The sequence below is a fragment of the Bubalus kerabau genome, chromosome 13 (assembly GCF_029407905.1).
Source record: "Bubalus kerabau isolate K-KA32 ecotype Philippines breed swamp buffalo chromosome 13, PCC_UOA_SB_1v2, whole genome shotgun sequence".
Taxonomy (NCBI): domain Eukaryota; kingdom Metazoa; phylum Chordata; class Mammalia; order Artiodactyla; family Bovidae; genus Bubalus; species Bubalus kerabau.
In genome coordinates, this window is record NC_073636.1 from 40,241,493 (window position 1) to 40,265,080 (window position 23,588).

Here is a 23,588-nt window from a genome sequence, read left to right on the forward strand (position 1 = left end):
CAGACATGGCTTTCTAAGTCATAATGAGCAACGTCCCAGGAGTCATCAGGTTAAAATAGTGTGCATTTTGGAAACATGCCGCTCTGTTGGAAGCTGAGGCAGCTTGTACTTTTCAAGTTAAAGGCATGTGCACAATACAACATGAAGTCCACATGACTCCTGCATGGCTCCCACGCAGGACACATGATCGCATCTTGGGAGGGTAGATGGGGGCCCTGGCACTGATCCTCAGAGCTTCCAGCACCCCCCACCCCAGCCCCAGGGGTCTCTGTCAAGTCCTAGGGTATAAAGTCAAATGCTTTCATCCACGTCTCCTGCACTGCAGGCTGATCCTTTACCATCTGAGCCAGCAGGGAAGACCCTTCAAAGCACAGAACCCAGAAACATATTAGAAGTACAACTTTCAAAGTACTCATTTTAGAGTTTGGTAAAATGCCTCTGAGTAAACTAGAGAGGACACCCTTTCAAGGCCAACATGATGGCATGTGGATTGTTCTCACCTGCAGATGACCAAGGAAGCATTCCACTTTGATTAAAAAAAAAAAAATTTACTTGTGTGTGTTGCAGATTGCTGCTGCTGCTAAGTCACTTCAGTCGTGTCCGACTCTGTGCGACCCCATACACGGCAGCCCGCCAGGCTACGCCATCCCTGGGATTCTCCAGGCAAGAACACCGGAGTGGGGTGTTGCAGATTACTCGGGTACAAAACCCGCTGGGAGCCCACTGCAGACACTGAGGTGGATGGGCCCAAAGGGGATCACCATGTGGATTGGTCTGCTTTGTCCCTCTTCGGCCTTGCATGATCTCTTATTATCATAAGGCATGTATTACCCTTTTTGGAGATCTGAATAACAGAAAGTCTCACTTTCTAATATATTGACTCTAATTGCAGAGACTGCTAAATGCTCTGGGATGCTGTTTATGGTATTGTGTTCCTTTTAAAATGGGACCGATAATTAGTAAACTGAAATTTGATTAACGTTGGATTAAGAGGTTCTGATGTCTCGCTGCAATGTGTGTACTGGGAGAGATCAGCCTTAGGAAACTCGTGTCTTCCCCTCTCCAAGATGAGAGGATAAATTTAAAAGCCTGATTTTTTTTTTTAAAAGAGAGTTCAGTTGGTGTGCAATAGTTCATAATGTAGGATTCAGTTTTTTTCCTCACTCTTTTTTGTTTTCTCACTTTGAAGCTAGAGCCAATGAATTAATTATTTGAGAGAGGACAAAATAAACTAGAAATAAAAGTTCTCCTCCAAAAACGCTATGGGTGAGCCCCCTGGTTCTAACAGAGGGACCTGGTGTGTTAGATGGCTCAGGCCTCTCACCAAGCTCAACTGCAGAATTCCAAGACCATGAAGATCTCCTCTGAAAGGTATGCGTGTGTGTGTGTGTGCGTGCTAAGTCACTTCAGTTGTGTCCGACTCTTTGAGATCCTATGGACCATAGCCTGCCAGGCTCCTCTGTCCATGGGATTTCCCAGGCAAGAATTCTGGAGTGGGTTGCCATGTCCTCCTCCAGGGGATCTTCCTGAGCCAGGGATTGAACCCACATCTCTTATGTCTCCTGCATTGGCAGGCGTGTTCTTTACCAGTAGCACCACCTGGGAAGCTCTCTGAAAGGTATAAAGCCTGCGAAAATGACCACTAAACTTTAAATCAATACCACTTTGTGATCTTCAGAGTTAAGGTTAGGGATGCCTCTTTATAGTTTCGCTAGGATTATAAAAAGGTGTGTAATGGCCAGAAGTTTTTCCATGCTCCATGGCCAGGAGCCCATATTTCTTCCTTGCCTGCATCTTAAAATTCATACTCTTGTTTGCCTACTGCTGAAGAGTGTGGTAGAATCAGGAATAATGGCTCCCTGTGAAGCTGTGCCATTCCCAAAGTAACCACCTGAACTCGAAAGAAATGCGTCATTTATGGAATGACCTTTCACTCTTTGAGTATTCCGACCTTCATAGATGTTAAATGCCTAGACATCCTAGCAGCGCTATGGAGAAAGGCGGGAAGGATCAGCCAATACCCTCTTGCCTGCTCTTGACAGGATGACCATCTCCACTTTTTTTAGCATCTTTCTAACAGCAATCTGTATCAGGGAACAACAATGGAATTTGTGTCATCATGACCAAATGATTACAGTGCAAACCGAGATTCTTTCGGGGCCCAGCAGGCTGCTGGTCCCTATGGAAACACAACCTCAGACAGTGTCCTCCACTGGGCTGGAGGAGGCGGCGGAGGCTTTTGTGCCTGGGGAGATTTCTTCCACAACCTTCCAGCACCAGACCCCAGAGCTTCCTCCCAACTCTCTTCTAATTGAGATGCAAATTAATCTCTCTGGCTGATTACACTTCCCTTAAGGCTACCAACACGCGCAGCTGTAACCAGAGTTTGTGAACCCCCCAACAAGTGACTTCATCTGACAGCCTTGACCGTGCAGACTGGCCGGTGGCAGGAGCTGGGCGGCCAGGACTTCCCTATGGCGAGTTACTGGCGGTAGGAAATTTACATACAGTTATGAATGAAAATGACAACCCTATATGACCGTATCCCTAGGATTCAGAAACAGACTCTGAGGCCAGTGTCACTTGAGGTCTCAGACTGAAAGACCACACCACTCCTGTGGATCCTGGCTTTCACTGCTTCACCTCCCTACCTCCTTACTGGCTGCTCTTCTGTAACCTGAACGCTGTTCGAATCCATCTCTCTAACTATTAACAGCTCTAAGAATACAGGATGACTAAACAGCCATCACTTACTTTTCATGGCTCTCGATACACTTCTATTAATTAAAAACCAGTGGATAAGAATCCGTCTGCCAGTGCAGGGGACATGGGTTCAATGATGCCTGATCGGGAAAGATCCCACAAGTCTCGGAGCAACTAAACCCATTGGACATGCTACTAAGCCCATGTTTTAGAGCCCTTGAGCTGCAGCTACTGAAGCCTGTATGCCCTAGAGCCTGTGCTGCTCAATAAGAGAAGCCACCACCATGAGAAGCTCAGGTGACGCGAGAAGAATAGCCCCTACTTGCAGCAACTAGAGAAAGCCCATGTGCAGCAATGGAGACCCAGCAAAGCCAAAAATAAGTAAGTACATAAAAACATAAATAAATTAAAAAATTAAAAAAAATCAGATATAAAGTCACCATTCCAATTGTTGAGATTTCCACCTAAATGTCCTTCAATAACTTTTTGCGGTGGTGATGCAGGCATTATTATTTACAAAGCAATAGAAAAGCAATATGCACAAAACACTATGTTGGGGGATTCAGCTGCAAGGTAAACACTCAAAAATGGGGAAAGGACTTAAAGTGTGTCTTTCTGTACAGAGATATATACTCTATTTGTAGAGCTCTATTTCTTGGAAAATGAAGATTTTCAATTTTGAAAAAGAAATGCTGTTTTATAAAATATGAGTCATTTTTGTCTGGTTTTCCAAAACGTTTTCTTAAAAAAAAAACTGAATGAATCTCTTCTCTCTGGCTCTCCCTTCACACATATGCATGTTTATAAAGTCCTAGGAGGAATGGACAGCGTCTAGTCAATTAGGAGACAGAAGAGGCTAGAGATGGCAGATCTGGCAGGTAGCATGGACAGCTGTGGAATGGGAGGCCCCTGGGTCACAGCAGACAGCCAACCATTGGTGGGGTGAATGGGCGTGACCTGGGAGGAATCCTGCGGGGGTCCACACACCCCCAGTGAGGAGGCACACCCCCTGTGAAGGTTGGGATGAGATAGGGTGGCCCAGCCATGGATCCAAGTGGGAAGTGAGGAGAAGGGGCGCTGCTAGTGCTATTTCACGAAGCAAGGTGTCAGCCGGGCTTCTGTGCACATTGTTAGAGTCACACTAGCTTTTTGTGGAGGGATGTGCTTCTGTCTAACCGTGATGGGTCATGAATCTGCAGCAAAAACAGCAAAGTGGTGTCTTCTTCTCCCTCCTTGAAGGTTCCCCTTGCCACCACCATGTGCCTCCCACAGGCTTGGTTCCTGGTTGGTACGCAGGGATGGAGGTAGTCTCTGCCCCCTTCTTGGGTACCAAGCTTTCACAGGGGGTGAGAGGAGGTAGACCTTCTCCACAGAAGGGAGGAGTGGTCTCCAGCCTTCATCTGAGCACCTCCGATGGTGAAAAGTACTTCTGAGACCTGATTCCATGGACAGGAGCTTCCACAATTCACAACAGAGATCTGAAACACTGGTATTTACGGGGCCAGGCTCACACTGAGGATGGTGACTGCAGTCATGAAATTCAAAGACACTTGCTCCTTGGTAGAAAAGCTATGTCAAACCTAGACTGTGTATTAAAATGCAGAGATATCACTTTGCCAACAAAGATCTGTCTAGTCAAAGCTAGTTTTCCCAGCAGTCACATACTGATGTGAGAATTGGACCATAAGGAAGGTTGAGTTCCCAAGAATTGATGCTTTTGAACTGTGGTGCTGAAGAAGACTCTTTAGTCCCTTGGACTGCTATGAGATCAAACCAGTCAATCCTAAAGGAAATCAACCCTGGATATTCACTGGAGAGACTGATGCTGAAGCTAAAGCTCCAATACTTTGGCCACTTGATGTGAAGAACTGACTCATTGGAAAAGACCCTGATGCTGGGAAAGACTGAAGGCAGGAGGAGAAGGGGACAACAGAGGGTAAGGTGGTTGGATGGCATCATCAACTCAATGGACATGAGTTTAAGCAAACCCCGGGAGATGGTGAAGGACAAGGAGGCCTGGCGTGCTGCAGTCCCTGGGGTGACAAAGAGTCAGACATGACTGAGCGACTGAACAACCAGGCTCGCAGTGTGATAAAGACCATGCTGACACTTACTGGGCTCTCACTTAGGACCAGGCTCTGTTTCACCTGTGTGGCCTTCTGACCATCTCATCTCCCTTAGGAGGGGTACAAATGGGGCTCTGAGTCTCAGTGTCAGGGAGACGTGGTCCAGGGGTCTGCAGTGAACAGGGGGATAGGCAGGCAGCTGGTTAAGAGGCTGATTGCTGCCAATAACAGAGAAGGCCCTGTGGGGTCAGAGGTTTTGATTCTTCAACAAAAATCAGAAATCTAGATTTTGTAAAATGCACAACCTCCCAACTTCTCAACCTGCTTGACAAACTTAATTTTTACAAGTGACGTTGGAGGCCACTACTACAGTTCAAACGAAGTCCATCTGAGGGGCTGGATTCAGTTGCAGGTGGCTGGTTTTCAGGCTCTTGGGTTTTGCATGTTTGCTCCAACATTGATCTAAAACCCGCTTCCTGGATGCCTCTGTTCACTGCTCCCCATTCTGCAGCCCTTGTTCCTCTTTGATCCCCCAGGCTCCTGAGACCATTCCTCCTTGGTTTTGCTCCCTGAGCTGTATGGACCGGCTTCTTTGGACCTGCTCTGGGTTGGTTGGGCTCTTATGATGTGGTCCCAGAGTGACACCCCTATTTGCCATGTGAGCCAAGAGTGTAAGGGCACAGGGACCATGCCTGTTCTTCCTGATGCGGTCTCACCCTCATGTCCTGGATCTCAAATCTGTGCTCAGTCACAATACTCGGGTTGCAGACACCACCTGTGGCCACGCGGAGTCACCCTTGGCCTCTAGGAACCCAGCTAAGCCCATGGGTGTGGCTTTTTGGGCTCCCCTCTTGGTCTCATCTGGACGGCTTGAGTTTGGTAGACTCATCTGTTGAGGTGATCCTCATTTCTGATGTTGCCTTGGATCAAGTTACTTCACCCTCTCAGTTTCCCTTAAAAATGGTATTTACTTTGATAAACAGGTGTTCTAGACCTTTGTGAAAACTGCTGGATGGAAGCAGATTTGAGCAAAGCCTCAGCCCACATGGGACCAGGCACTAAGGCCCCGGTTGGTCGGTGGCCACAAACGACTGCATTTATATTTAGCCATAGTAAAGTCGCCCAGCTTCTGTAGGCCTGAACCCTCTCCCATTGGCCAGACGGTTATGACACTTTATCTTGTGTTTAACCAAAATTAACATGTATATTTACAAGCTTTCTCTAACTTTTGAAATGAGTAATCTTATCAAATATCATGCATGTGTTTGGGATACTTCATTCTATGTGGACTCACCCTTTTCGGGAGGCTTACACACACAAGGGACTATGCATTATGGCCCAATTCATCCTTTAATCCTATCTGAAAATGAGGAAAATAGTTTCCTGTTTTCAGTTCTGGGTGCATCCTCAATTTACATGACTTCTGAAAAAACAATTCTCCTGGTTCTGAGATCACTGTTGTAAATTTGTTCCACAACCCGACGTATGTGGCCTTGGAGGATGGATCTTACTGGCAGGGGCCAATTCTTTCTTTTTTCTTATTGTGTTCTCAGTGCTTTGAGTCTTCATTCATACACTAAGACACTTCTGCCAGCTCCTAGATGAAAAAGCTGGTGGACAGGTGGGATGGGGTTCACGGTGAAGACCTCCCATGAACACCGTGGAGAGCGACCCTCAGAATGGAGGCTCCGCAGACCCCACGCCATGTGGCTACAATGGGGGCTCCCTCTACCCCATCTCCCCTTTTTCTTTCTCAGAGAAAGTTTTCATTTTCTAATAAAATACCAAATCTCATTTCTTTTCCCCTCCACAGCCTCAAGCCATCCCTGGAAACATACCATTTCCTCACTTGATCTCTACCTTTTGAAATGTGCTTCCAAGGTATCAGAGCACAAGTCTGCTTGTGGTTTATTCTGTTATTCTTATACAAACTCTGGGACAAACCGTTACTTTCTATAACATCCAAGTCAGCCTTTCACTGATGCTGAGCAAATGAATGCATCAAGATATAGCTCCCAGCGTCTGCTTCCTCTGTCTTCTGAAAGAGGGTGTGTTGGCCAGCAATTTGTCAAATGCGGACTTCCCTGGTAGTCCAGTGGTTAAGAATCCACCTGCCAATGCAGGGGACTCGGGTTTGATCCCTAGTCTGGGAAGATTCCGATTGCCATTGAGCAGCTAAGCCCACGTGCCCCAACTATTTTTAAGCCCACACATCCTAGAGCTCATGCTCTGCAGCAAGAGAAGCCACTGCCATGAGAAGCCAGCACACCATAGCCAGACAAAGCCTGTGAAGCCACGAAGACCCAGTGTGGCCAAACATAAATAAATTTATCAAATGCTTGCTGCCCTTAGTAGAATGTACTCTGGAGTGGTTGTCAAGCAGCTGAAGTCCCTATTGCAGCTCTACTTTGCTTTCAGGCAGCTCAGCAGGTGGACTAGAAAAACACTGTGCATGCCTCACCTCCTCGCCCCCACCCCCCACCGATGGACTGTGACCCCTCACCCCAAGCGTGCTCCATCCTGGGCACTCTGACCCCAGCCAGGAGTGTCTCCTCTCCTAGCGGTGCTGCCATTATCTGACACGTGTTTCTCTTCCCTGAAGCGGTTAAGCTCTAGGTTCCTGTTTCTCCCAGTTCTCCAGGTGAAGGCTGGGGCCTTGGTGCTGAGGCTGAACCCCTCAGGGATATGGATTCTGCTTGCCTGCCTGCCAAGGTGACCCTTCACTCCCCTCCTCCTTGCTCTCCTGGGAAACTGCTCTCTCCTTTTCCTCCACCCATCTTTCTCAGTCCCCCATTCTTCCCAAATCTTCTCTTCAAGGGGATGCTCCAAGCGGTCTGGCCTTGATCCTCTTCCCATCACCCTCCACACCCCTCACATCTAGCAGGCCACCTGCCTGAGGGAGGCGCCCCGTCTTCCCCTGCCGCAGACCAGACCCTCAGGTCTTTTCAGAGCCCCTCCTGTTACCCCTGCAACGCCTTTATCACCTCTGTCCTTCCAGACGTGTGTGTGCATGCGTGTGTGTGCACGTGAATGTGTGTGTGTGTGTGTCCGTCTGTCCTGCACTCTGCTGGACGGAAGCATCTGTGGGCTTCAAACGTGATACATTCTCTTGGAGTGTGGTCCAAAGCAGATGCTGTGCCCTCGCTTGGAATATTTATTCGTATTCCTGTTCTCAGCAGCTAGGACAGTGCCTGGCGCATGGCAGAACCCAGACCATGTTGACAAATGTGTCACTGGCCCCGCACCACCTGGCACCGTCTGCCTCCTCTTCCTGCGCTACTCTCAAGTGTGTGAAGACAAATGGAGGGGCGTAAAGGTCTTCTGAGGGAGAGAACAGAGGTCCCGGGGGCGAGGGAAGGAAACAGAATGGTTACAGCTTTAGGAAGAGGGGCCATTTCTGAAAGTGCGTAAATTGAGAACACGACTGAGCAACAATAGGAAGAAGTTAGCAGTCTAAAAAGAGATGCTCTGAAATCATCAAGTCTCCCTGCTGATGGAAAATGATGCTAAACTTCACTGGTGAAGGAGGGCCAACATGATAGGTGTCCCCATCAACACTGACAGAGCCATGGGGGAGAGCGGGGGATGCCATTGAGACCATGCTCCCAGAGGGGGACGTGTACTTTAAGAGGCCACCGTCTGTGTGGTTCAGGGAGACCCCCTCCTAGCAGGCCCACTGCCTGCTGTGTGCAGCCTCTCCTAACATGAGTTCTCTGAGCAGGAGCAGAGACGCCCTGGCCTGACGCTTCCAGAAACCTGAGTTAACTGCAGTCTGGTTTGGGAATCTCGAGCTGGCCCAGAACCTGTAAATAAGACACGTGGCAGGTCCTCTCCACAGCCCTCCAGGCGCAGGTCTGGGCCCCCTGATGGCCCACGGGGGACGGGAAAAGCAGAAGACTGGTGAGCCGGCCCACATCTCTCAGCAGGACAGTGGCTGCAGGACAAAGGACCACGGAGGAAGTGACCAGAAACCTGGGAGGCTGGGGGGCCAGGATGAGACATCACTGAAGGTGCTTTGCCAAACACATCCCTGCCGAATTCACATTCTTTGGGGGAATCCTGTAAGACAGTGCTATTTTTCAGTCTCCTACGAGCCTTCAACACAATTGCGACTGTTTGATTGCTTAGCATATAACAGGGTACCCCAGACAGGAACTCCTCTAATGTTGAGTCTAAGCTGGGTTTATTGCTCAGAAAAGATCTCCAAAAGGCACATTCATTCCAACAATGCTCCCAGTCCTCAGTTTAGTAACAACTGTTATATCTTTTAGAATACTGTGCTGTGCTTAGTCACTCAGTTGTGTCAGACTCTTTATGACCTGAGGGACCACAGCCCTCCAGGCTCCTCTCTTTTTCCAGGTAAGAACACTGGAGTGGGTTGACATGCCCTCCTCCAGGGAATCTTCCCAACCCAGGGATCAAACCCAGGTTTTCTGCATTGCAGATGGATTCTTTACTGCCTGAGCCACCAGGGAAACCCAAGAGTACTGGAATGGGTAGCCTATCCCTTCTCCAGGGAATCTTCCTGATCCAAGAATCAAATCGGGGTCTCCTGCATTGCAGGTGGATTCTTTACTAGCTAAGCTACCAAGGAATCCCTTTTTCTCGGATATTACTGAACAAAATTGATACAGAACTGCCCATATTTCTACTTCTGGTTAAATATCACCCAGAACTGAATCCCAGTGGACATATTTGAGTTGAGCACTGGTCACTAGCTGGGGTGGGGGCTGACTCCCTGGGGAAGACAGGCTCCCCATCTGAACCAGAACTCACTCTGAGAGAAACAAGCCTATCCTAACAAACACAAACCACCAAGGAACCCTATGTGTCCTGAGTTGTGTTACTTCCTTGTGTTAGGCAACAATTTCCTCTAAAAATGATGACACAGAGGGAAAGGGGAAAATGGTGCCCATGGTTCCTTTTCTAGTCAGTCCTGACTCGTCTGTAAACTGAAGGTAAGTTTAGTACATAGGGAGAGTGAAGTAAAACCAGATAAGTTTCTTTTGTGCAGTGTTTCCAGTCTTGGCATCTATGTACAAGTTATGAAATATGAACTGGGTAATTCCAGTGGTTCCATACCTGAGTTAGATGCTTTTATGTTTTGCATACTAAACTGATATTGCACAATATAAAGAATGAAAAAGTAATGCTAATCATCTAAATTTTTAATATTCCTTTACCTAAAATGATGTTAAATAGCAAATTAAAAAACACCATGACAAGTTAGAGAAAAACTGCCAGAGAATGGAAAATGCTTTATATTTTAGCCTCTTTGAAAGCACTTTCTCTGCTTTTTAAGTAAGGGGCCCACATTTTCATTCTGTACTGGGACCTGGGTTACATAGTAAGCCCGGGTTTCACAGATATCCAAGGCATTAATGACCTTCTAAGCCCTTGGGAGGGTTTGAGGGGCTGGGGTGGTGGACCCTACAAACTCCCCCCTACCTCTTTCCCTGGCATCAGGCGACCCTGATGCTGTACTAGGATCTGAATCTCCAAGGTGGCCATGAAGTGAGAGAGTTAGGATTCCCTCAGCTCCTTGGTCCTACTCAGAAGACCATCTCTGCTGGAAGCTCACTCCTGTGTCTGTCACCAGGACCCCGCTGGACTTGACCATGCATACAATCCTAAAGAGCCTTAGATGACCACTCAAGAACACTGTGAGTCCCTCCGTTTGCTCTGGTGTCCTCTGTCCTAGGACCCAGTCCTGCCACCTGGGGACAGTGCCCCTCACAACCCTCCAGCTCAGCCTACGGCTCTCTCCTTGGCATCTCAGCCCCACTCCCTGGCTGCCTTCGAACTTGGTTAGTTTGCCTGTCTCCTCCAGGCAGCACGGGGCAAGGACTACACCTGCCTGCTCCCCTCTGGACCCCAAACCCCAGCTCTGGGCTGGGCAGATTCTGAGCCCACAGGGACTGACTGGAGACACCCATGCAAGGAGACACCCACGATTAGGATGTGTTTGGTTATTTGGTGTTTTTTAAACTTCAAACCTAAGGCTTATGTCAGTGAAGCAGTGGATTCCAGACTAGCGGTGACAGCAACTAGGTTAGATTTTTGTTAAAGCACGTGAATGAGAGCGCCAGGACGCTGTAACATAGTGTTAAAGGAGCAGTTCATTATTAGCCTAGGCAGATATCTATAAATATTTAAAAATTTAAAAATTAGTAATTTTTTAAAGAACAAAAATACAAACACCCCCACTTTTCTCTTATTTTTTCCTACTTTTCTTAACTTTTCTTCTTCTTATACCTTTTGGTTTTTGACCTGAATACTACCTCTTTTGCAGGCAGAAATTAGAGAATAGAGTAGTTAAGTGATTGCAAAGCTTTCCCTGTTGATTATATCTCTATAAAGATTACTGATAATGTGTTAAATAATTTATTTGAATTGCATTAATTAAATCTTCTCAAGGTGTAAGGCAAAAGAAAAATGTTTAACATTTTATAATGATCAACATAATAAGTTTATTACTTTCTCTTTGCTAACTTCCATGCTAAGCCATCCTCTGAGATGTCCACCTAGCTATTTTATGAGCAATTTGGGGAAAGAGCACTTCCTCACTCATGTGAGCATCAGTGGCCCTAAGCCCACATCCACTTCAGTTCAGTGTGGCTGCTTGAAGAATTTTTAAAATGATGCTGAATCCTATCCTTTGAACTTTTAAAAATAGTGTTTCCCCTTAAACCTGATTATTCTGAAGCCGCATTAATTCCGACTGGAGAAAGCAGTGTCCAACAACACAACAAAGCGTGGCTTTTGTAATGAGCAGCTCCATAAGTGGAGAAGGTGACGTGACAAAAATCACAATGGACCTCTAGCAAACGGAATCTTCCTGTTTGCAAATGACTTTTTCTTGCCTTGGCCCAACGTCCTTGACTGATGAGTGTCCAGCTCATCATGCAAACCCGACAAGCCAATTGCTAAAAAGATCCTTCTCATTTCTGCCAAGAACCTTTCTCTAACAGCCTGTGAAATAAAAACTCCACCGCAGAAGGCTGAATCGGCACCAGCCGTGAGATTAAGTCCAGAGTGCAGTGGAGGTCCCTGTTACAGAACGCCTGCTCCGAAACACCACCCCAGGCCGGACAAATCGGGAGGGGGCAGGCCAAGGGGGATAATGCCCCCCAGCCCCCCGGGGAGGGACCAGATGGGATCTAATAGCTCTTTTCTACTACTAATTTCTATGATAATTCCGAGTTGCCACATGGCATATGTATTTTTTTCTTAATCTAAAGACAGAATATCAGTCAATGAAGTGACCAGGATTTTAATGAAAGGTATTTTTCATGAACTGTATCTATTCACACGTGGTATTTCTCACCCACCCCTCGCCCCCACCCTCCAGCAGCGTGTCACTGATGGCAAGGTTGGGAGAAGCAGAGAGACAGAGGTCAAACACAATATGCTTATAATCATTATCAATACTAATTAGAAACAGAGAGATCCAGAGTTGTGTTAGGTCAGATGTGTTTCGAAGCAATTTTATGAAGTCGCCTTAATTTTCTTATCATCTGGGTAAAATGAAGCTTTAAATATGTGGTACCTCCAACACCAACCTGATCAAATGGCTGCTTTTCATGGTTCTTGGCTCCAAAAGATTTAAGATTTAAATTTAAAGATTACAGCAGGCCAACGAATGTTGGAGGGAAAAAAAAAGAATCATACTAGTGAAATTTCTTCTGTCTTTAGAAAGAAGATCAGAAATGAGAGAAGGAGGTATTCAGGATTTGGGAAAATGACTAACGGATTTCTAGCCACTGTCACTGGTGAGTTCAAGCACAACTCTGTTGAGGGTGCCCTTCCTATCCTCCCAACCAGACACAATGTCCCCTTCCCCTGACCTCCTGGGACACCATTTGTGCTTCTCCAGTGGCACCTGTCACGTTCTCTGATTTATCAGCATCATTTCCTTCATGGTTGCTTCTGGCAGGTGCTTGGGGTGACGCCACTGCATCTTTTCAGCACCCCAACTTACATGCAACGGACTGTAGCAAACAGGGACGAGGAGGAGGGGGGAGGAGAATGAACCTGGGGAGAAACACCCCAGGAGAATGAGCATCTCATCACGGGTGCTGTTCTCAGCACAGACGTATGGGGCTTGATTATGAAAATCAACTTTTCCTAAGTTAGATGTGGCACAAAATTATATTATATAAAAGTATGATGTTTTACTTCAACCCAGACTGAAAAACATCCTTTCTCCCCTCTTGTGCCCAGCTGTTAAGACTTACCTCTTTGCCTGAAGTTGGATGCTGGGAAGGTTAACACGTTACACACTTAACTTAAAAAAGATACAAGCTCTGGTAGAGGGGGATGAGGCACTTGACGGCCCGGCTGGCGTTGATGCAGGTGGCACAGATAAGGCTTGGCAGTAGCTTCCCACTCACGATTGCTCCATCAAACAGAGGCCCAAAAAACGGAACCTGTCAATGCAAAACAGAACAAAACCAGAAGAACACTTAGTATGTTAAAACAAACAAACAGTAAAAGGTGAACCAAAGACATGAGAACAGCTGCTTGATACATCTCAAATCTGTCAGGACCACGCACGCTGCCACCCACAGACTGGGCGCTGGATGTAGGGGACCCAGGTCCAGGGCTTCCGAATCAAGCCAAGCAAGGTTGTGCCACGATGCTCCTCTCCTGCAAACTTATCAGCTGAACTTCTCATGACAGATTGTGACCATGTTCTTCCTTTCTTTCTTGAGCTGTCATTTATGGAAGCGATATTGCTCTTTCTGAGCGTTTCCACCGTGTGGATATACTCCAGAGCACACAGCCGGGCCTCATGGTACACCCCCAGGCTGGCAACCTTCTGAAACTGATTTTAGAATTAGCAATATTTTCACATGGATCCCAGTGTGTGTTGACTCTTAAAGGAGATGACACTGTCTCGGCTAACAACCACAAGGTCCTCCTTCTTGAACCTTCTTCCCTCCATTTCAGAGACATCACACCATTCACATTTCCTTCTAATTCTTTAACAGAGACTTGGCTTTCCTTCACACCTGTGCCACCCAGGGTTTGGGTGCCTGTCTTTTTTTGGATTTCTTTTTCTCTCTTTCAATATTTTCCCCCCATTTGAATTTCATCAACTCAATTCACTACTATGGAGACTGTCAGCTCCATGAAGTCAAGAATAGGGTCTTCCTTATAATTCCTGTATTTATTCTTATCACTTACTTACTCATTTGTTCAAAAAATATTTATTATCTGACAGATACTGTCCTATTGACTTGGGACACAGCAGTGAATATAAAGAAAAAAATTCCTGATTTCATTGAGCTTAGAACTTATTGGAGGTTTTGGAGGAAAAAACAGTATAAAGACATCAAATATGTAATATGTTAAGCATTAAAGTGGGCTTCCGAGGTGGCACTAGTGGAAAAGAACCCACCTGCCAATGCAGGAGATGTAAGAGACACGAGTTTGATCCCTGGGTCAGGAAGATCCCCTGGAGGGTATGGCAACCCACTCCAATACTCTTGCCTGCAGAATCCCATGGACAGAGGAGCCTGGAGGGCTACTGTCCATGGGGTTGCAAAGAGTCACACATGACTGAAGCAACTTAGCACACACACACACACAGGTAGTAAAGTGCTAAGGTGAAGCAGAAGGCAGGGAAGAGCAATAGAACTCTCTAGGGGAGAGTCCTTCAGTTAGAGTTCACACGGCCAGGGGCACGAGGGAGGGCGGGCTGACCTCCAGTGTATGAGGATGGCTGATAGGAGAGCATTCCACGCAGAGCAGCAGCACGCATGATGCCCTGGGTGGGGGGCGGAATTGGTGTGTTTCAGCAACAGTGAGGAAGCTTCAGTCTGGTTGGAGCTGACCTAACTTGGAGATGATCTTTGCAAATGAAGTGATCAGGAACCTAAATGCCCAAGTCAGACAGGGTAGGATGCATGTTTGTATACTCGGGGTGGGGGCAGGGATAGAGCACTGCAAAAAGATGGGGGTAAAGGGGGCGCCTGTGAAGAGTAATGGCAACCATGATCACAGTCTCTGTGAAAGGAACTTTGTTAAGTTACAAAATAATGTTAGAATAAGACGTCAGGATGGAGAAGGCAATGGCAACCCACTCCAGTACTCTTGCCTGGAAAATCCCATGGATGGAGGAGCCTGGTAGGCTGCAGTCCATGGGGTTATGAAGAGTCGGACACGACTGAGAGACTTCACTTTCACTTTTCACTTTCATGCATTGGAGAAGGAAATGGCATCCCATTCCAGTGTTCTTGCCTGGAGAATCCCAGGGACGGGGGAGCCTGGTGGGCTGCCGTCTCTAGGGTCGCACAGAGTCGGACACGATGGAAGCAACTTAGCAGCAGCAGCAGCAGCAAGACATCAGGAAGAAAACACAGGAGAGGAAAGCTTCTACACATGGTGGAAAGGGCATGTGGGGAGACACCAGGGATCGGGGACCAGCGAGAGTTGGTTTTCCGTGACATTCCCCCCGAGAAGCTGGCTCGTTACCCTGAGGTCAGAACTGCCTCAGCACTGATGGACGGGACCGGCCCTGGAGACTTACCACTATGAATACCACTGGCTTCACCCTAAATCCTGCCTACAAACTGAGGAGAACGGACGTATTTGAGGGCATTTCATGAATACCCATCCCCCCTTGATAATTAAAACTATCAAGAAAAGTTATCATGAACAATGAGAGGATCAAGTGCCAGACTGGAAATAACCAAGGGCCAAAATGAGAGGTCAAAAGGGAAAGCAGGCACCTCTGTGGTTATTCACAGGACTGTAGGCTCCAGGGATGTTGGTACACAGAAAGGCCGGGCCCTCTCGGGGGCTTCTGCACATGAGCAAGGGCTTCCCTTACTAAACCCGTTTGCCACAACTACTGAGAAAGAGCTCTAGAGCCCGTGCTCCACAACAAGAGAAACCACTGCAATGAGAGGTCCGAATACCATTATTAGAGAATACGCCTCACTCACTGCAACTAGACAAAGTCCGTTTGCAGCAACTAAGACCCAGTGCAATCAATCAATCAATATAAACAATAAAAGATTTCATTTGTTCCTCTCTAAAGCTCTTTCTTTCTAAACTAGATCTGTGTTTCTGATCCATATAATTTTCCTTCTTTTTTGATGAATTTATTGCAACATTTCTTATAAGGCAGGTCTACTAGTTACAAATTGCCTGACTTCTATGCCAAAGAATGCTCAAACTACCGCACAATTGCACTCATCTCACACGCTAGTAAAGTAATGCTCAAAATTCTCCAAGCCAGGCTTCAGGCATATGTGAACCGTGAACTTCCTGATGTTCAAGCTGGTTTTAGAAAAGGCAGAGGAACCAGAGATCAAATTGCCAACATCCGCTGGATCATGGAAAAAGCAAGAGAGTTCCAGAAAAGCATCCATTTCTGCTTTATTGACTATGCCAAAGGCTTTGACCGTGTGGATCACAATAAACTGTGGAAAATCCTGAAAGAGATGGGAATACCAGACCACCCGATCTGCCTCCTGAGAAATTTGTATGCAGGTCAGGAAGCAACAGTTAGAACTGGACATGGAACAACAGACTGGTTCCAAATAGGAAAAGGAGTACGTCAAGGCTGTATATTGTCACCCTGCTTACTTAACGTTTATGCAGAGTACATCATGAGAAATGCTGGACTGGAAGAAACACAAGCTGGAATCAAGATTGCCGGGAGAAATATCAATAACCTCAGATATGCAGATGACACCACCCTTATGGCAGAAAGTGAAGACGAACTAAAAAGCCTCTTGATGAAAGTGAAAGTGGAGAGTGAAAAAGTTGGCTTAAAGCTCAACATTCAGAAAACGAAGATCATGGCATCCGGTCCCATCACTTCATGGGAAATAGATGGGGAAACAGTGGAAACAGTGTCAGACTTTATTTTTCTGGGCTCCAAAATCACTACAGATGGTGACTGCAGCCATGAAATTAAAAGACGCTTACTCCTTGGAAGGAAAGTTATGACCAACCTAGATAGCATATTCAAAAGCAGAGACATTACTTTGCCAACAAAGATCTGTCTAGTCAAGGCTATGGTTTTTCCAGTGGTCATGTATGGATGTGAGAGTTGGACTGTGAAGAAGGCTGAGCGCCAAAGAATTGATGCTTTTGAACTGTGGTGTTGGAGAAGACTCTTGAGAGTCCCTTGGACTGCAAGGAGATCCAACCAGTCCATTGTGAAGGAGATCAGCCCTGGAATTTCTTTGGAAGGAATGATGCTAAAGCTGAAACTCCAGTACTTTGGCCACCTCATTCGAAGAGTTGACTCATTGGAAAAGACTCTGATGCTGGGAGGGATTCGGGGCAAGAGGAGAAGGGGACGACAGAGGATGAGATGGCTGGATGGCATCATTGACTCGATGGGCGTGAGTCTGAGTGAACTCTGGGAGTTGGTGATGGACAGGGAGGCCTGGCGTGCTGCGATTCATGGGGTCGCAAAGAGTAGGACACAACTAAGCGACTGATCTGATCTATTTGTCTGAGAAAGTATTTCTTCTTTCATTTCTGAAGAATACAGAATTCTATGTTGGTGGGTGTTTTTTTTTCTTTCAACACTTGAAATATTTTACTCCACTTGCTTCTAACTTGCATGATTTCTGGCTAGAAGTTCAATGTAATTCCTAGGCTGGAGCCTATAGACTTATTTTTGTCCTCTGGCTTCTTTTAAGATCTTCCTGTTATTTTTGATTTTTGTCTCTTTGGGCTGCTTTAACAAAGTACTGTAGACTGCTGCTGCTAAGTCACTTCAGTCGTGTCCGACTCTGTGTGACCCCATAGACAGGCAGCCCGCCAGGCTCCCCCGTCCCTGGGATTTTCCAGGCAAGAACAATGGAGTGGGTTGCCATTTCCTTCTCCAACCGTTGACTGGGTGGCCTATAAACTCTCACAATTCTGGAGGCTGGAAAGTCTGAATCGGATGGCTAATAGATGGATGGCTGTTTTGTCTCTGTGTCGTCACATGCAAGAAGTGGTAAGGAGGCTCTCGGGTCCTCTTCCAAAAGGCCACCAATACCATTCCCAAGGGCCCCACTCTTATGACCTAATCACCTTTACCCCTACCCCTAAATACCATTACACTAGTGGTTAGATTTCAAAACATGAATTCTGGGATGTGAGGGACACAAACATTCTGTCTACAACATGTAGTCTGAATGTGACACATCTGGGTGTAGATGCTTTCGTACTTATGCTCCTTGGTGCTATCTGTGCTTCCTGGATCTGTGGTTTGGTATCTGTCTTCAATTTGGAAATTTTTCACATATTGTAAGTGAAGGGAGAGTTACTCAGTCGTGTTCAATTCTCTGTGATCCCCAGGACTGTAGCCCGCCAGGCTTCTCTGTTCCATGGAATTCTCTAAGCAAGAATACTGGAGTGGGTTGCCATTCCCTTCTCCAGGGGATCTTCCCAACCCAGGGATCAAACCTAGGTCTTCTGCATTGCAGACAGAGTCTTTACTAACTGAGCCACTAAAATACATGTAATATAAAAATGTATTTATGTTACCTACTTCAAATATTTCTTCTGTCCTTTCTCTTCTGGTATTCCCACACTAGGTGTATATTACCCTTTGTAACTGGGGCTTTCCAGGTGGCTCAGTGGTAAAGAATCTGCCTGCCAATGCAGGAGACACAAGAGATGCGGGATTGATCCCTAGATTGGGAAGATCCCCTGGAATAGGAAATGGCAACTCACTCCAGTATTCTTGCCTAGAAAATTCCATGGACAGAGGAGCCTGGTGGGCTACAGTCCATGGAGTCGCAGAGTTGGACACGACTGAGCAACTAGGCATGCACGCACCCTTTTTAATTATCCTGCAGATCTTGAATCCTGTTCAGTTTTTGTAATCCTTTTCCCCCTTGGCATTTCAGTTTTGATATTTCTACTAACATATTTTCAAGCTCTCAGTTCCTTTCTTCACTCATTCCATTCACTGATTAAGCTATTAAAGACATTCTTCATTTCTGCAACTGTGCTTTTGATTTCTAGCATTTCCTTTTAATTCTTTCCTGGAGTTTGCATCTCTCTGCTTCCATTATTCATCTCTTCTTGCATGTTGTCCATCTTTAGAGCCTTTAGCATATTCTTTTAAATTCCTGATCTGATCATTTAAAATCTTTGCCATATCTGAATCTGCTTTTGATGCTTGTTCTGTCTCTTCAAACTGCGGGTTTCTTGGTGTTTTTTTTTTGCCTTTTGGGATGCCTTGTGATTTTTGTTGTTGTTGTTGAGATTGATTTACATGATACGCCAGATAAAAGAAACTGAAATAAACAGACGATTAGTATAAGACTTGATGTTCGTCTGGCTAGTAGTTAGCCAGTGTTTATGACTGCTGTGTTTATGGTTTGCTGAAGCCATAGACGAAGGCATCAGACTCTAAAACTTGCTCGGATGCCTCTGTTTTCGACTTCCCTATTGTGTGTGAGCTTCCCTAGGGATTTTGCGGATACGGTCTCAGATGTGCGGCTCTTTTGGATGCTTCCCATTACTATACAAAAGCCCAGCTGATGTTGTGATGAGGTGTGGGGGAGAAGTGTTCTACAGATCTGTCATAAGGTCCCAGCCCTAACCTTAAAAAGAATCCAGTAATCAGTGAGATGGAGCTGTGATTAAAAAAAAAAATCATGAAGCTAACTAAACAATAAAAATCCAACCACAACAAACAATCAACTAATGAACTTCAAGTACAGCACAGAAAGTGCACGTCTAGTCCTAGGGGCAGTGGGCCTGTGTCCTGCTCATGGAGATGTTCCCTATGCTCCTAGCATCCCGGCCTGCCTTGCCCAGATTTAGCTGAGGGCACATGCAACCACACGCAGGAGCTTCAGCAGGCACATGGGTGCATGCTGAGCGGTCAGAGAGAAAGGCCCTTCCTGCTTAAGTCAGCTGGGGCAGAGGATGAAAACTGCCCACTTTCTGACACACAGCAGGCTCTTCCAGCGGCTGCTCTCACATTTACACAGGCTGACTCTCGCCAAAGGAGGAGGAGAAGACAAAGGTGGGAAGATGTAAATATCAAAGACCAGTTGAAAAAAGGGAAAACAATGCAACTTTTGGGGAAGATCAATTGAGAGGGAATTCTTAATAGCTAAATTGTTGTGAAAGATAAAACAGGAGCTAGGAGTTAATAATAGGCCATAGATTTTTTTTTTCCATCTGTACTGAAGCTTATCTTATAAATAAATAAATGTTCCTTATAATTCTTTGGCAGCAGTTTTTGGGTGACTCAGACAGTCTTTCAAAACTGGACAAAAGGAATAATATAGATCCTTCTATCCAGGGAATTCCTCTAATTAGGAGTGGCAATGAACTAGAGAAGAATCTGATTTTGATGTAACATCTGCAAATGACAGCTGCCTTTTCAAAGTTCCCAGTGTCATTCCTCCACCTAAAAACCTCCCAACAACAATAATAATAAATTACCAAACCAGAACATATTGCAGTTATCCATTTAATAACATATTTAGTGAATTCTAGTTGTTCAGTATCTTTAATTATCTTTTCAAAACAAATAATTCTTTACATATTCAAAAATAAGCAACTCACCTTCCTTGAGAATGTCCCCAAATTATTTGAAAATGTATGACTTAATCTCAAAAAGGACATTTGGCTGGGGTTGAGAGAAATGTTTAAGAAATATTTGAAATATTCAAACTGCACATTTGAAACAAGAAGAAATTTACACAACCATGTTGTAGTCAAACACATCCCCTTTACAATAAAGTCACCCTAGGAAAAGATTTCCTTCCAGAAACGGGTGCCAGCATTGGTTACTCAGGATCCCACATGTGCAAATGCTCCTGTGGCTTCTGGTGCATGGGCCCTAACCAGCATCCCGAGTACGTAACTTGCTCCCCGTGAAGGTCCTGGGTTAGCTGTCTTCTAGGAGACACACACACACACACACACACACAATAGCTGCTGAGCCTGCAGGGGAGCCACAAACTACAACAGCAGCCTCAGGGCAACTTAGGGAAAGGACGGGCATCTAGGAACAGGAGCTTCCAACAGGGGCCTCTCCTCTTAAAGGGGTGCTTAGAATCCATGGAAGATGGATGCTCCCCAACCTCAGTGTTACAACTGAGGAAGCTAAGGTCCAAAGATGTTGAGAGACTTGCCCAGGACACCCTTGCAGCGGAAGCACAAGGACTGGAACTTTGGGGTCCCAGCTCCTATCCTGTTACCCACCCCTGCCTGTGCTTCTCAGAAACGATTGAATCATCATATTTTCGTCCCAACCCCATATCTACCAGGGCCAAGTAAGGAGATCCTGGAGAACGCCAATGTGGTTTGCATTTACAAAATGGACAATCTGCTTGGGGTGACAAAAAGGACCCTTCCTCAAAGCCTTCTCTTGTCCTAAACTACTCCTGGTCAAGGCTGCTTCGGCTCATCTACCCTTTGGTCAGAGTCACCAGCCAATCACTAAGGACCTTGGAGAGAAACAGCAAAAATGGTAAAACATACCTTCACAAATTCATACAAGCAAATGAGCACCCATAATGTTCTGAGTTCCCCTGTTGTTTCCAGCCACTGGAAGAAACAAAGTAGCACGGTATCCCCCTGCTGCAGGAGGTTTTATGAACCACTTTCCTGCGGGACAAATTGAGTGTTTTAACAAACCCTGTAAATCTCACATTCTGCCCCTGGTGTATGTCTTCCCTGACCACCAACTTAGAAAAAAAAAAAAAAAACACCACCACAAGTCTGGCAATAGCATATTTGTTTTCTGTGACTAAAGAGGCGATGTCCACAGTATGGGAAAACCTGAGCGAACTATTTGGCCAACCCAATATGTTGGTAAGCATACTGATTTTTCAGTAAATTTATATGTTTTAAAGTTGGATGAAAAGCTCGAGAAGGGAGTAGACCCTCTCAGATCCCTGCCTCCCGTGAGCACAGCTACGCTCCTGCAACCTACTGTTTTGTAGAGGCTGTATTATGAAGGCAAGGCGGGTTCTGCCAGGCACATAATTTGTATATTTAAGGGAGGTGTATGGATGAAAAAGCGAAATATGTTCAATTTCAAAGGCCTTGGAAGCAGTGCTGTCTGTGAGCTTGTATTACAAACAGCCCCGCGTTATTACACAGGCCACTAATGAGGCCCAGTGAATGAAAGTACAATTTGAATATGCATGACTCTGTCCAGTGAGCAGGACTTTTGTGTACTGATGAGATTTTTTTTTTTCTTTTTTCTTTTTCCCTCCTAAAAAAAAACAAAAAGGATTAAAATTATTCTTAGGGAAGTATGGCTACCCGGAGGCCAGTACAGCGTACTCAGAACACAGTCACACCAAGTTCAGATGAAAGATACAAGTCCTCCACAGATGCTCCGATGTGGTCACTGTGGAAAGTTGTACACGTCCTTGTTCTTAACTTTGAGCAGCCGCGTCATGACAATTTCTTAGCAAAGATATTGATTTTGGTGGCAATCCCTAAAAGTGGGCAAGGTTAAATAAACCTTTCGAGCACAAAGCCTCCCCTTCCGTGGTAAGGCATGCTGGTTAAAAGACTGAGGAATGGGTAAATTATTGCACCAAATGGCTGAGAATTAATCTCTGCTGACTAGCTGTAATCTAACGAGGCGTCTGTGTCCCCGGGAGCCCACAGAGCGTCCCTGGCGGTATGTGTAGTGTGTCGGGCCTGCCTGACACCCTTTGTCCCCGCTCCCAGGCGGCCTTTCCCCTCATTGTCTGTAATATCCTCATGCATCTGGGACACGTGGAATGCATTCATACTAACAGACTTACCATTGTTTTCTCTCAGAAGCTTTGTTGAGCAAAGACTGCATCGTGGTTACTGATAATTATATTGCTTAATTAATCAAGACAAAAAAAATTTGCAAATCATTGCCCGGTTGCCAAGCAGGGAGATAAAAAATGACAACAATACAAGCTGAAGCAATATAACAAAAGTAACAGCTATCTGATCAGAAATTCTTATATAATGAAGCTATTAATGCTAAATCGGTTAATGTTAACATTGCTCCAGGTGTCTCTACTTAGATGCAAACAAAAAGGCTAACATTATGGATATAAAAGGCCAAATGTTGCCATGGATTCTGTAACCTGATAGAGAGGACAGCCTTTTCATTTGATTAGGGAATGCAATTTAAATACCAGGGACCGAAGCCAAACAAACAGACTTTCCCTCCACAAGCCTCTCGCATTCACCCTGAGGTCAGTGGTTGGCGAACAAAAGGTCAGCCACACTTGCCCTGGAAATGTCTGGATTAATTTTATTACATTGTAATGGTTTGTCCTTTAAATGTGGGGATAGCACTAAATTTCCAGTTGGCCATTATTCTCTTCTTTCCTTTAGGCCTTTTGAACTGAAATATTAAGAAAGCGATTTGCTCGATTCATCTTGTCAGAATTTATGGCCAAATTTATAAAACTTACATATTTTTTAAAAGAAATTTTAAAAGGTATGATAATATTTGTTTTCATGCACTATCATACTTTTTAAAAATCATTTTGACACTATAAAGTGAACTGAAATCTTTTATATTCTTAATTTGCTCTAAAAATAAAGGTGACATTTTTAAGACATTAAGTGACATTTTAGAGGGCCATGTTGAAAATGAACTAATAGAGCCAGTTAATCCATACTAAATATTAAAGAAACACATTTGCCAGTTTGGAAAGCCACAGGATACTAAATTTATCAGTTGTCTAATATTAAAATTTTCAGTTTAATTTTTTAAATTAATGTTCTTGGACACACGCAAATGTTATTAGCAGTAAGAGCCATTTTCTTATACAAAACTGAACACTTCACACACAGAGACTTGGACCAAAGATCACACAAATATTTAAT

The 23,588-nt window shown here is 45.4% G+C and overlaps 1 protein-coding gene across 1 annotated transcript in view; it reads right to left on the reverse strand.

Moving 5' to 3' along the window:
- RALGAPA2 (Ral GTPase activating protein catalytic subunit alpha 2) overlaps window positions 1-23,588 on the reverse strand; it is a 261,082-nt gene that overhangs the window by 46,527 nt on the left and 190,967 nt on the right. The window contains 1 exon segment of the mRNA XM_055544102.1: window positions 13,071-13,198. Within this exon segment, the coding sequence (XP_055400077.1) occupies window positions 13,071-13,198 (128 nt within the window).